Here is a 14,172-nt window from a genome sequence, read left to right as displayed (position 1 = left end):
CTGAAATTCCATCATTTGAAACACTCCTCTTTGATTTAAAAACAAACAAAAAACCCTTGGACTGGGTAGGTAGCACACTTAACTTGATTAGAAACTTTCAACCTAGGGTGAATTAGTTTACCTTTCTGAGGAGCAGGCTTAGAGGGAGGGGAAGAGAACGGCATGAGGACAGTGGCCTCTGGGCAAGTGGCAGTGTCCAGTGACTGCTGGTAATTAAAGGAGGAAGAAAGGGAGACAGGGCATCTGAGGAATCTTCCTCTGCCTCACAGTTCTGTTTGAGACCAGGCCTGCTCCCACTTGCCCACCATGGCGCCAAGAATCTTTAAAGGAAAGAAGCTCCATCCCGGAAGATTTGCCGAGGCCCCTGTGCTGTCAACAGCGGAGGGACTAGGAGCTGGCAGGGGCTGGCACCAGCAACCCAAAGCCTGATAAGTGCAGTCTTTGCAGCTCTCCAGCTGACTCATCCAAGCCCCTCCATCCCACCACCCTGAGTGCTGTCATCCAATCCCAGGTGCACCTCGCTCTGACACAAGCTGCCACTCACAGAGCTGCGCTGAAGAAGGGCCACCCAAGACCTGGCAGAAAAAGACGACGTTCAGAAAGGACACAGGAAAGAGAATAATTTGTCACCTTTGGGCAAAAGACTGCAGCTTCTGGGGCAATGTTATGATGCCCATAAAGCTGAACTGAAATAGGGGGAAATGTTTGTTTCAGCTGAAATGCTTTATAACTAAAGGCTGTGGCGGTTCAGAGATGACTCAGCCCAGCCAAGAGGAGAAACACACGAGTAACATGAAGCAGGATATGTTTGAGTGCCGTGAGGGCGTTAGAATAAGGAAAGGGGGTCCTCAGCCGTGGCTCATGTCAGAGTCAACCACCTAGGAGATGCCCAAGTGCCACCCCCAGAAATGCCGGTCAGCTGGTCTGGGCTGAAACGTCGTTATCAGTAGGCTTCTAAAGCTACCCAGGTGAGTCTAATATGCAGCCAGGCTTGAGAATCTCCACTACAGAGAAGATCAGAAGAGGAAGAGACCACTTCCAGCTGTGAACTGGGAAAACCCAGGAAAGTGTAGCAACCTGCAAGAAAAAGAAATTGTTTTTTCTTTTACTTTCAGAAAATGATCATAACTTCCGAGTGTGATCTGTGGGCCACAGAATTGCTTAGCTTTTGTTAAAATGCAGATTCTCAGGCTCGATTGCTGACCTACTGAATCTAAATCCTTAAGGTACTTGATATATTTTTTACTGAATGAATGAATGGACCAGTAATTGCTCCAATGTATAGACACCCATGAGTCCTAGCTTGAAACAGTTATCTGTTCTTTTATTTCAAGTACTTCAGGGGCAAGACTGAGGCTTCCTAGGGCTAAGAAGAGAAGTGAAATTTTGAAGAGTGCTCTCAAACACCTGCCTCAAGTCTTCTGGGCTTCTGTTCAGCTCTGCACTCTATCCTCCAACTCTCTTTGACCCCTCTGTACAGCCCACCATGCCCAGTGATTTAATTGTTGTAATTCACATTTATTTATTCTTCACCTCCCTCAGGCTGTGCAGTGATGGTGTCTGCCTGCTGGTCCACCCTAGGAAGTTACCCCAAAGTGAATGGATAGAGAGGAGGGCAGCACAGGATTCTAGTTCATGGGAGAGGGCAAGAGGGACCTCTGTAGACAGTAAGAGGCTACATGGAGAATCAGTCTGTCCAACTGATGAAGACAAAGTGGTACTAAGAAACACCCTATCATAGAGCCTAACCTCCCGAATTAGTTCAGTCTAAAATACAAATTCAGCTCTGCCACTTAATAGGGTTTTCCAATTCTCTTTATTTCTTCATCTTTAATGTAGCCTTCTCATAATCTTTAACGTAGCCTTCTCATGAGAGGCTGTGAACAGTTGATGAGATAATTTGTGTAAAGGTAATTTGTATAAAGTACCTAATAAAGTATTTAGTAAATATTATGTTCCTAATGCATGGAAGCTTGAGATGATAAGTATAAAATCATTGGTTCAGACAATAGGTGCTCTAAGACTATGCTGTCTTAGATAGTAGTCACTAGGTACATGGGGATATTTTAAATTTAAATTAATGTAAAGTTTGGCCCCAGGCCAAATGTTCAATAGCTATATGTGGCTAAAGGCTACCCTAGTGGACGACAGCACAGGTATGGAACGTTTCCAGCAGCACAGGAGGTTCTATTGGAACCTTATTCAGCTCTAGGAGTTCTGAATGAGAAATACCCTGAGCCTAGTGAGTTTGAGTGAACTCCGGGAGTTGCTGATGGACAGGGAGGCCTGGTGTGCTGCAATTCATGGAGTCTCAAAGAGTCGGACACGACTGAGCGACTGAACTGAACTGAACTGAAGTAGGCTACAAAAACTCTTTGGAGTGGGACTCAAGTTTGAGTTTTGGAAGCTGGGTATGTGTTAGAAGGGGAAAGGAAATTTCAAGTGTAGTTAGATGCATGAAGAAAGACAAGGCACTCTGAGATCCAAGTCCTTATTCTCTTTCCCCACATTTATTTGCACGCGCCCCCATGGTGGGGAAAATATCTTTTAACAACTAATTCCAGTCTTGAAATGGAATCCAAAGTTTGAGATGTTCTCGTCAGGTCCTGTCTCTACTGTGGTAACTTGTGAGTCTCAGAGGCAGGTGCAGAGCACAGGGCAATCCCAGTGACTAATAACCATCCTGTTATCCTGCTTTGAGCCCTCTTCCCCTCGTGTGCTTCTTCACCACTTCCCCAGCAGCCAGCAGGGCACCTTGGAAACTCATTGGGAAGCTCCTCCTCTGGGGCCATCTTAGAGGTACCCACCTGTCTCTGAATCATCTGGGGCTTTACAACAGGTCCGTATCAGCTCCTTGTTCTCTCCTTGGCTGCTGATCCAGTGCTCGCAAGTACTAGAGTGGCTCCCGATGCTGACTGCAGCAAACCTGGGCCTCCTGGAAGAGCCTTTAGACCCTTTGGGCAGTTGGGCTTTTCCTGCCGTCTCGACTACCCCCACCCATTCTCGGCCCACGATACTTGCCCTCTCCAACACCAAACCCTTCAATTCCTTTCCACACATTTGCACTTCTCATTTTTTTGCATTTGAGATGCAGTCCTTTCTTTTTTCTTGTAGACGCACTGTTCCCAACTTTCCAAACCTAGCTCAAAAATTGTCTTCCCAAAAGCTCTTCCTAGTAAGCCCTATTCCCAGTGAGTCCCATTGGGACTGGTTTGCCTGGTTTGCCTCAGCTCACTCATCTTGTGTGGCATGTTCAGCTCTCCTCACTTGACTGGTTACTGACTGAGGAAGGGACCCTTCAACTGTTTGGATGGAATCTTTTGCAGCAGAACAATCCTAAAACAGACTTCTGAAGTAGGGCCCCAAATCATATCCAGTGTCTTCCATTTGCCAGCCCATTCTTTCAAGGCTCCCTCCCCCGACATCTTGCCCACTCACAACCTGTCCTGCAGGGATCCCTTCAGCACCTGTGGGCACAGTCTCATCTTAGTTCATTCTCTCAGGGTGCAGGTGTTTATGAGCTGGCCTGACAAACCAGGGGATGCTGTCGGGTGGGGATTGGTTTAGACCAGTGGCTGCACCCTGGGGTTCCCCTTTTAAAAGTGTGGTCGCTCTCTTGGACCAGCTGCATCGGGATCTCCAGAATGAGGCTGGACCGCTGTCTGTCTTCCTTTCCCATCTCAGATAATGTGATAGACTATTTGCCCAAGCCAGCAAGAGACCAGGGGCAACAGCATGACAGAGTATTTGAGAAAAGGGGTTCTGGAGTGAGGCTGTGTCTGTTCAGATGCCAGCTGCATGCATGTCTGTGTGGTCCTTGGCCAGCCTCTGAACTTAGCTGCTCCTTCCTCTGTAGATGGGAATAATGATATAGCATCTGGTTATGGGGCCACCAGGAACATCAAATGAGTTAATACCTGGCAAGTACTTAGTACTGCAGTGCAGGCATACAGTAAGTGCTCAGTAAAGGCTTGTTATTTTTATTCCTTCTCTCCAACCTTCCCCACAGTATCCTTTCTGAACCCCTGTCCTCTCCCCCAGTCCCCTTATCAAAGCCCCATTGGAGGCCTGGTGTGGGGAGATGCAGCCCCAGGAGAACATGTGATGCAACAGGGAATCTGGAGAGACATATCCTCGGGGGCATCTGCGTCACTGCCTGCTCTGCCTGTGCTGGTTCGGGAGCAGGGCAAAGCGGGTGAGAGGCCAGCTGGGAAGCACAAAGCTGCCCTCCACAGTCCTTTGTGAAGGCAATTATTTTGTGTCCTTACCCCAACTTCAGGCACCGGGCTGGCTCATAAGCTGAATTAGGGGAGAGTGGTGGCTGCAGAGACACCATAGACGAGCCAAGACCTCCCTGTCTCACTCTTCCTGGCATGAATGCACAGGTCTGTAATGGCAGCAGCTTTTCCTAGCACCATCTGATGTCTCTTCTGGATTTGCTTCAGCACCTAGCAGAGCAGTTCATGTTGCTGCTGCTGCTAAGTCGCTTCAGTCGTGTCCAACTCTGTGCGACCCCATAGACGGCAGCCCACCAGGCTCCCCCATCCCCAGGATTCTCCAGGCAAGAACACTGGAGTGGGCTGCCATTCCCTTCTCCAATGCATGAAAGTGAAAAGTGAAAGTGAAGTTGCTCAGTCATGTCAGACTCTTCGAGACCCCATGGACTGCAGCCTCCCAGTCTCCTCCATCCATGGGACCCCATGGACTGCAGCCTCCCAGTCTCCTCCATCCATGGGATTTTCCAGGCAAGAGTACTAGAGCACTCCATAAATTCTGATAAATGTAGGAAAGAGGGATGGGATGAGGCAGAGAATACGAGGGTTAGAGCAGACTAGAAAAGGTGAAGTAATATGACACGGGGAGCCCTAAGATTCCCTTCTGAGGATGGAGAAGTGTACCCTAAAAGACAAGCAGGAGGACACCCAAGGAAACACTTTGTCTGCTTAAAAATTTTGCCCAGGTCCAGCTCTGGAATAACCACCACTGAAATGAGCAGGAATGCAGGCTGCAGGTAAGCAGATGCCTGTAGGAAGAGTCCACTCCACCTTTAGGTTACTACCATGGTCACCTTACTGAACTCAGAGGGGCTGGGGGTAGTTGTGGACAAATTTACTGGGCCCAGTGAGAAGGTCCAGAGCAGCTTGCTTGACGCCCTCACGTGCTCACATGGCTGTGGCATTCTTCCTGCCCAGCCAGGATAGCCCCAGATGTGTGTGGGGTCTGCCTCGTCCCTCTATTTTCCTCTCCGGAGATGCCTTCGAACCTCACCCATCACTTTGGACCCAATGCAGGTGCCCCTGCTGGGAAGCTGCCTTTGACTGTGGTAGCCTTCTCTAATTTATCCTTTCTCTTAACTCTGGAGATTTTACTGTCAGGTCCTTGCATCCTCTGACCAATTGCTGTCTTGTACAGATACGTCCTATATGCAGCTGCTGCTGCTGCTAAGTCACTTCAGTTGTGTCAGACTCTGTGCGACCCCATAGACGGCAGCCCACCAGGCTCCCCCATCCTTGGGATTCTCTAGGCAAGACAGAGTGGGTTGCCATTGCCTTCTCCGTCTTATATGCTACCACTGCAAGGAGATCCAACCAGTCCATTCTGAAGGAGATCAGCCCTGGGATTTCTTTGGAAGGAATGATGCTAAAGTTGAAACTCCAGTACTTTGGCCACCTCATGCGAAGAGTTGACTCATTGGAAAAGACTCTGATGCTGGGAGGGATTGGGGGCAGGAGGAGAAGGGGACGACAGAGGATGAGATGGCTGGATGGCATCACTGACTTGATGGATGTGAGTCTGGGTGAACTCCAGGAGTTGGTGATGGACAGGGAGGCCTGGTGTGCTGCGATTCATGGGGTCGCAAAGAGTCAGACATGACTGAGTGACTGAACTGAACTGATACCATTATTTAACTTTTGGTTTCTGTGTATTATCTTCCAAAGGAAGCTGTGAGCTCCCTGAGACCATGGCTTCTGAATCTCTGAAACCTGTACTGCAGCTAGAACAGAGCTGAGCATATTTATGCAACAATTCAACAAACAGCATTCGCAACATGCCAGGCACTGGTGCTAGGTGCTGGGGATTCAGCAGTGAACAAGACAAACTAATATATTGAAAGCACTTAGTAAATATTTGCTAAACAGATGTGTAGATGGATGGATAGATGAATGGGTTGTGGGTGAGTGGATGAGGTCTATATTTTGGCATCTTTTCTATGTTTCTATACAGAAAAAATTCATTTCTTTTCTCCTCTGTAACCCTACCACTGTTCTGGGTAGAAGACAATCCCAAGGAATTTAGTCCTAAGTTAAGGGTAGGCAGACAGGAAACTCAGAGAAGGGAAGATACCCACTTAAAGGCATCTATTTGGTTGTGCTGAGGTAAGAAGAGATTGGGACCGACAAATTTAAGATAGGATTTCTAGGGAATCCTACAGAATTCACAGGACCTCAGGGTTTTCAGATATTACCTGGGGCTTCTCAAACATCTCTTCAGTGCATCCTTGTTAGATAGATGTTCCCTAGCCTCCGTGCTAACACCCGATGACGGTACCAGGGGCCATGGTTCCACTGCTACTCCTTGTCAGTTCTCTTACCCTCTCCTCCATGTTGCCTCCCATGTCCAAGTAACATTTGAAGTAGAGCGAGCCCAGCTGTCGCCTGTGATACCTTGACCTGCGACATGTGCACATCTGCTCCACCTCTAGGTCAGCTAGAGGAACTGGGCGAGCCTGGCTCCCCAGCTCTGGCTTATCAGGCCGTCTTCCCAATTTGGAACTGGGATGTGACCCCAGCCAGAGCCTGGGCCCATCCTCAGCCTGGACAAAGCCCAGGCAGGGGTGAGGAGGCCTGGAAAGAGCCCAGAAACCACACAGATGACCCCACGGGCAGAGAGGACAGAGCACTTTCTTGTTTTTAAAAAGTGCACTTCCCTCTTATCCAAGCTTAGCCTGCTCAACTGAAGAGCCAGGAAAAGCAGTTGGTGCTTGGCAACTGGAGAGGTGCAGGGCTGAGCCTCATAGTGTCCTACCTGATCCCCAATCCAGATCCTTGCTTATTTGAATATGCCCCCAAATGGACAATAATTTTCTCCCTTTCAGTGTGGACTAAACCCACCACCCTGAGTCAGAGGTCTTTAGAGAATGGGTAGAGTAGAGGGAGTGGGAGTGGAGAGGAAAGGAGAGAACACTGGAGAGGGAGTCAGGCAGCGTGCAGAGTCCCTGCTTCATGATGACCAGTCTTATCTCTTCACATTGATGTGGAAAATAACAAGATAAACGATGATGTCAGATGATGTTTAATTCCAGTAAAGGCCTTTCACTTAGGTCATTTCATGTGATCCTTAAACAGTCCTGTCTGCCACTGACTAGATGAGAAACAAGCCCAGAGATGATATCTTGGGGAAGAGAAAACAGCCAGTGTCTGAAAACCCAGGTTTTCTGACCCCCAGTCTGGTGTTCTCTCACTGCACACTGCCTTTTATAAACACATGAGGGAGAGACGCATGCCTTAGCTGTCACTGTGGCCTCCCCCACCGCGCACTCCAGCTCAGCACTTGGTTCAGCATGAAGCAAGCATCCACTCCAGAATCACGGAATGGCCTGGAACTTTCTAGGATGCTCCTGGGGGGAGTTGGCAGTAGGTGTGCAGGTCCTTCCGGGCTTTGGGCATGGGGGCAGCCGGGAGGAGGGCAGGGCTGAGTGTGGGCAGGGAGGGCACTGGCTGCACCGTGGTGGGTGCAGACGGCGTTGCCGTGAGGAGGGGTGGGCGACGTGGCTGTGGGCAGGTGTCTCCTGCCCTCGGAGTCACTAGACTGGGCCAAGCAGCTGGTTAGAAACAAAAACAAACACCAGGGATACAGGTTCCTGCTGTTAACAGCTTCAGACCGCCAGAGGAAAACTCCAAATAAATATAATTAGAAACTTGTAAAAGCGTCCTCTCTGTAAACCTGCTCCCCAGGGTCTGTGCTTTAAGCACCCCGCTCCTTCCCGCTCCCCCCCAAGCCCACATATCCTGACACCCCACCTTCTTCCAGGGACCTCTCAGATCTGTTTCCTTGTTTTGGATCTCCTCCCCAGCCCAGCGGCTCCTGCCCAGGTCTGTCCCCAGATGCAGACAGCCCCTGGCCCAGGGCTCTGAAACCCCAACCCCACAGCTCTCCAGGGCCCTGGTTCCAGCCACAGGGAAAGCACAGGGAAGAGTGAGGGCCATGGTACCCTAGGTCAGGGGCGTCCGTCCACCTGTAGAGCCAAAGTGCAAACCCAATGGCAGCTACAGAGCAGTGCCGTGGCCTGAAGAGGGGAGACATCTAGGCTGGAGAAGCACAGAGAGGGCTAGTCTTGGAACTGAGAATACAGGGTGGGGCCAAGGACTGGGGCCGTGGGGCCTTGCCCAGCTGGTCTTCAGTTCCCAGAAGAGAAACATTTCAGCTCTACTTCCCAATGCTATGGGAGACACACACATTTACACACATAGAAGCACACACTTGTGCTGCAGGGACTGTTTCCAAGGGGAAATACCCCACTTAAGGACACAGTAAGAACTACCAGGCACATGGGGCCCCAGGAAACTGGGGTGGAGGACTTAGACTTGGCAGGGAACCATGAAGCGGGAATCGGGGAGAAAACGGTACGAGATTCAGGAAAGGAGCCTGGGGAGGCCCGGCTGCAGGACAGAGGCTTGCTACAGTGTCTTCTACCATCAGCAGGAAGGATTTCTCCCCCCACACCCAGCAGGAAGCATTTTGAAGAGATGCATAATCTCAGAGATGAAAAGGACCCTACTGATACTCTCGTCCACTTTATATGTGAGGAGGAGAATTTCAGTTATCTCCTCAAAGGGCCCAATTCCTGGGCTCTGCATTTACCTAAACCCACTGGTACCTGCCGTAGTCCCCACCCCATGCCTTGTGGGGTTGGCAGTACGTGGGCATGAAATGAATAGAATGGGCAGTCTGGTGACAGAGGGGGCAAAGGGGGCAAGGGGAGGGTCCACGTTCCCTCCTGGCACAAGCACCCAGCTCCCCCACCCCTCAAACAGCTCTGGGTTGGCAGCTGTATCACTTCCCCCCACAAGGATCGGCAGTCCCTCTGTTTCCAGACTCCTGTCTAATAGCCAAGCCCGAAGAAGCTGTCCCCAGGTCTGGGCCTCTTGCGGGCACTGCCAGCCTCAGAGCAGCTCCGCAGTTTCCAGCCCTGACAGGGACTCTTTCTTATTAGCGGTCATGTGCTAGGGGTATGGGCTGTCAACGGAGGCCCACACCCGGACACGAGGGGACCGGCGCCGGGGGCAGGGCCTGGGGTGAGTTCAGGCAGCAGCTCTTCACCTCCATCTTCACAGGAGGGTCTGAAGCCATCTGCTCCCTTCCCCCACACCCAGTTCAAGGCACAGGACCAAGCCATTCCACTTCTTCACTTCTCCAATGAAAACAAAATGCACACTGCCTGCTTCCTTTTTCCTCTCACCGGAGCACTGCACGCGCGCGCGCGCACACACACACACACACACACACACCCTGAGTCATACACACGCACGCTCACACACCCTAGTGAGTGCACACCACGCATTCTCAAACTCACACCCAGGGCTGGCTCCTTTTACAACAGGTCCCAGCCATTCACATCTCAAACCGGTTCTCATGCTCTCAGATTCCTGAAGGTTTCAGGAAACAATCTCACTGAGGGGTTGCTGATAACTTTCTTTCTCCGCCTGTAGTCATTGTGGCTTCTGTGTCTTCTTGTCCCCTCTCTCTCCCTCCACCCAGCAGAGACTTGGGAGATGAGAGGTAGGAAGGGGAAAAGTTCTCCCTTGGCTGTGGGCTTTCCCCATCCCCCTAGGGGACATGTCACTGAGAGAAGAGAGGTCAAAGGGATTCCTGAGGAATTTCTAAGCAGTCCACCCCCCTTCTCCACCCTCTGGAAAAATGAGGGGTGGGGGTCAGGCTTAAAGGGACGATCAGGCTCCAAGGGTCGGGGCTGACTCTCCCTTTTTCTCTCCCGCGTGGCCTGGCTGGGGCGCGGGCAACAGCCAGCGGCCCACGGGGCCACCCTCACCCGCTGACACGGTTATAGTTTTCATTTTGTATTTTGGAGGGAGGGGCTAGGAGGAACAGTCCCCTCACTGTGAGAGCCAGCCACAGGAGCCCAGGGAAGCAGGGAGGAGAGGAAACAGCCACATTAAAGAGGAAGAGAGGGGTGGGGGGAAGAAAGAGAGAGACACACTTACACCCAGACAGAGACTTGGAGAGACGCACCGAGACAGAGAGACACTGTTTGCTGCCAGATGAACGCTCCCAGTCCCAGGGACGGTGTTACTTGGAAACTCTAAATATACGACTTTATCAAAATTCTGTCCCTAATGAGGAGAGAAAACAACCAGGTAAACTAAATGTCCAGGCTGGCGCGCCCTGCCGCCCTGGGGACAAGTCTTCCCCAGGAGACCTTTTCATTCAGCTGTAACCTGAGCCCCATGCAAGGATTAGGTCTTTTTTAACCACTGCTGCACACCAGCCCCCTTAAAAAAAAAAAAAAAAAGCAAAGCAAATTAATGCTTTTAAGTTAACAATTATCCTGGTTATCCAGTCTGTCTACTTTAAAATACACAGACAGGCACTTGAAAAACACTCAAAACCATGTACCCTCATGCTCACTCATTCCTAGTCACAGAAGCTTACCCACCCACTCATCCATACCAGCTCTCAAAGACACTAAAACATCTGTATACATGCTTAACAACAAAGTCACAACAGACACATACACCCAACTATGTCACCTGTGGGTAATCGTGGTAAACCTCACACACACGCACGCACACACATTCACCTGTACACTCAGGGCTCCCTTCTGTGTCTCTCCCCTCCTTTCCAGTCCACACCACTTTGGCTCCCCCCCCGGTGAATCTCTCAAGAATAGGGACAGAGGCCCAGATATCCCCAGTGCTATAGTAACTCTTGACAAGATACTTGCCAAGGTTATTTGTATTTTAAAGACCCACTAGAGCTTCGTTTGAAAGCATGTGGCAGTCAAGGCACACCTTCTGGCACTGGTGAGATCTTGGAGGTAGATTTGAGAGCCAGGGATGGCCACAGCTCTGCCTATGGGTAAGGCTGCCCTGCCCGCTCAGTAACTGTCCTTCCTGCAACACTGGTGTGCAGATCTGGGACCAAAGATGTCCCACGAACCCAGCAAACCTGTCATTAGGCAACTCTAGCAGACCAGGTTGACAAATGCCCTGAATAGTAGGGTTAAAAGTGACTGGCTTGGAATCTATGCCCAGCTAGACTCTGGGGTCAGAAGGAAGGAAGATGCCAAGCTAACTGCAGTGCAGACAGAGCAAGCATGGCTGAACGTGAGCTCAGCACTGGGCAACACTAGAGTCTGTAAGTCCCTTGAGGGCAGGGGTCTCCACTCTGGCTGCGTTTCCCACAGCAGCAACAGCAGCAGGATAAAATGAAAGAGCCCTAAAGTACCTCGGAAAGATTCTGAGTCCCTCTGTCCCTGAAGGATAGTTGATCTCCCAGGCTTGAAAGCCTTGGCTTGAGGGCACCTGTCCCTTCTCAGACTCTCCATCTGCCCCAGGAACCCCCTTGAGGATACTGCCTGCTCCCCGTTTTGGCTCCAGTCTCACGAGGCCACTACAGACACTGGCTCCAACTTGAAAGAGGCCCTTATCTTGTCTCTAGATTACTGCATGAAATCTGTTCCTTCCTTCAGACTAAACTCCCTAGCTAATTCCATGTTATGAGTAAGTCAGCATGCACTACAAAAGCCAGCTTTGTTTATGAAAACACAAGCAAATCCACAGTGGAAGAAGGGCTGCTCCCAGGCTGGGGGTGGCAGTGGTAGTGGGCTGTCTGGAACCAGGACTAGGGAAGAGAGGTAGGTTGGGCTTGGAAGGGGTAGGGATGGGGGTCTAGTATTTGACAGCAGAGGGTCTCTCGTGTTTTGTTTCTGTTAAAGAACAGGTTGGAGGAGGAAGAGGGTAGTTGAAGAGGCAGTGCCGGGGGGAAGAGGGTGCACTGATACAGCACCTTCCTTTTAACGGAGCAGGAGTCCATCCAGGACACAGAGCAGCCTAAGAGCCAAGTGCTCAGGCTCCAGGACGCAGCAACCTGACTGCCAGAGACTCAGGCTTCCCCAACTCCCAAGTTCAACTTTCCCTTCTGGCCCAGCCACCTCCACACCCCAGCCCGGCTTCAAGGAGCCCCTAGGACAATAGGCAGAATCATATCCTCCTGGGTGAAGCTCTGCTAGGAGGAATTTTCTTTTTGTCCATATAAATCTCTTCCTGGGTGAGGACTCGAGGGGGAAAGGGTACAGCAGGAGGTCAAGGGGGAGGGGAGGCTGTCCCCAAGAGAACTGGAGCCCACCAGCCTGGTTTCTCCCAGCACAGCCTTGGGACTGATCAGGCAAGGAGCTTGGGGTCAGAGATGGGGGCGGGAGGGCCTCCCTCTCTCTCTCTCCCTAATTCCTAGAGGGATCTGTCAGAGCTTCCCAGCCTGGAATTTTACTTTGTTATTTTAATGCAATTCTGACCTGGATTTAAATGGAATTGGAAACCCGAGGCCCTAATAAATAAATATTATGATAAGAAATGAAAGCCATGCAAGACGAAAAAGATTTCCCCCAAAGAGGCAGAAATGCGACATTCTTGCTGGGAGCCAGAATCACAGAAATTTTCTTCACTTCTTCAGCCCTCTTCCATCCAGAGGGAGACAAGTTGATTTTTTTTTTTTTTTTTAGTTTTCCATAAAAGATCCTATTTTTCCTTAACATTTTTTTTTTTTTCTGATAAGACAACTATGAAATTTCTAACTTTGAGGAGAATTGGGGGCAAGCGGAAGAAATGTATGGCATGGCTAAAAAAGTTTTCATTCTTTCAGTCTCTCCAGGCCAAAACTTAAGTTTCTGGCAATGTTTGGGAGAAGAGAAGATTCTCTCATACTTTTTGGAGGGCAAGAAGTCTTTGGAAGATGCTGGGGTGGCAGTGAAGTCGGGCAGCATTCGGAGGCGCGTGGTCACTTCTGCCCGGGGCTCCCCAAACTTCTCACTCATCCGTGCTGCCCCTGTCTCCTGTAGCCTTTCGCCCGGGGCGTAGTGCCCAGAGGTCAGGTCCCCCGCCGAGGAGGGTGGGTGTACGGTGCCCGGTCCTGACAGGAGCACGCTTCCCAGCACCTGCCCTGCCCCTCGGAAATCGCGCCCCCGCCCTCGGACCCTGAAGCCCCGGCGGCCGCGCGCCCCTCCTTCCTTACCTTGCACGGCTTTGCTGTGTTGGGCGGCGCGGGCGTGGACCAGCAGGACAAGCAGGCAGAGCCCGGGCACGCGCCCCGAGCCCATGGCTGGAGCTACGGGCGGCCGGGGCCGGTCTCGGAGCCTAGGGAGGGCGGAAGCGGGCCGGGCCCCCGCGAGCCGAAGGGGAGAGGGGCGAGGGCGCCCGGCCGGGGCCGGGCCGGGGTCTGTGGGCGGGGGGCGCGGACAGCGGCGCCCTCGGCGGGAGGCTCCCAATGCTGCCGGCTTCTCCCGGCGCGACGCCCGGGAGAGCGAGGCGGAGGAGGGCGCGACGGGGCTGGGGGCGCCCGGCGCCGCTGACGGAGGGGAGCCCCCGCTCTCTCCAAGGCCGGCTCCGCTAGCGGCGGCGGCGGGGCTGCTCCGTACAATTCCACCCAATTCCCAGCTCCGCCGGGAGAGAGCTGCCGCGGAGAGCGCGCTGAGCCCGGGCGAGGGACCTGGGAAAGGGGAGGAGAAACGCAGCGCCAGAAACACGCCCTTTCTGCCTCTCTTTCTTCCTCTCTCGCTCTTTCTCCGTCTCTCGGGCTCCGTCTCTTTTTCTTCGCCTCTCTCCTCCTCCTCCTCTTTCTCCTCCTCTCCTCGCTCCTTTTCGTTTTCTTCCTCCTCCCCCCACCCGCCTCCTCCTCCACCTCCTTTTCCGTGCCCTTTTTTCTTTCAAATGGGGCCTCGGCGCGGCGGCCGCTCCCCCTGCGCGCCCGGGCGCGGCGGCCCCCTCCCCAGGCTGCCGGGCCGCTGCCTGCAGGAATTTACAATCCGGCGCTGGGGGAGCGGGCCCGGTCTCCATGGAGACGGCTTCCCCGGGAGCAGGGAGGTCAGGCGCAGACCGCGCACAATCAATGGATCAATGCAAGCCCCGCTCGGCTCCAGACCAAACAGCACCGGGCTCCGGC

The 14,172-nt window shown here is 52.1% G+C and overlaps 1 protein-coding gene across 6 annotated transcripts in view; it reads right to left on the bottom strand.

The window, feature by feature from the left end:
• The window catches only part of SCUBE3 (signal peptide, CUB domain and EGF like domain containing 3), a 34,883-nt gene extending 21,051 nt beyond the window's left edge, over window positions 1-13,832 (bottom strand). For all 6 annotated transcript variants that reach the window (XM_027524412.1, XM_027524414.1, XM_027524416.1 and 3 more), the window contains exon 1: window positions 13,246-13,832. In XM_027524412.1, coding sequence (XP_027380213.1) covers window positions 13,246-13,330 — 85 coding nt within the window. In that variant the 5' untranslated portion in view covers window positions 13,331-13,832. The remainder of the gene's footprint in view (window positions 1-13,245) is intronic.
• Between the last annotated feature and the right edge of the window lie 340 nt (window positions 13,833-14,172).

The sequence above is a fragment of the Bos indicus x Bos taurus genome, chromosome 23 (genome assembly GCF_003369695.1).
Source record: "Bos indicus x Bos taurus breed Angus x Brahman F1 hybrid chromosome 23, Bos_hybrid_MaternalHap_v2.0, whole genome shotgun sequence".
In the NCBI taxonomy this organism is placed as follows: Eukaryota; Metazoa; Chordata; class Mammalia; order Artiodactyla; family Bovidae; genus Bos; species Bos indicus x Bos taurus.
The sequence above is the reverse complement of the archived record's forward strand: the minus strand, read 5'-3'. Positions and strand labels throughout refer to the sequence as shown.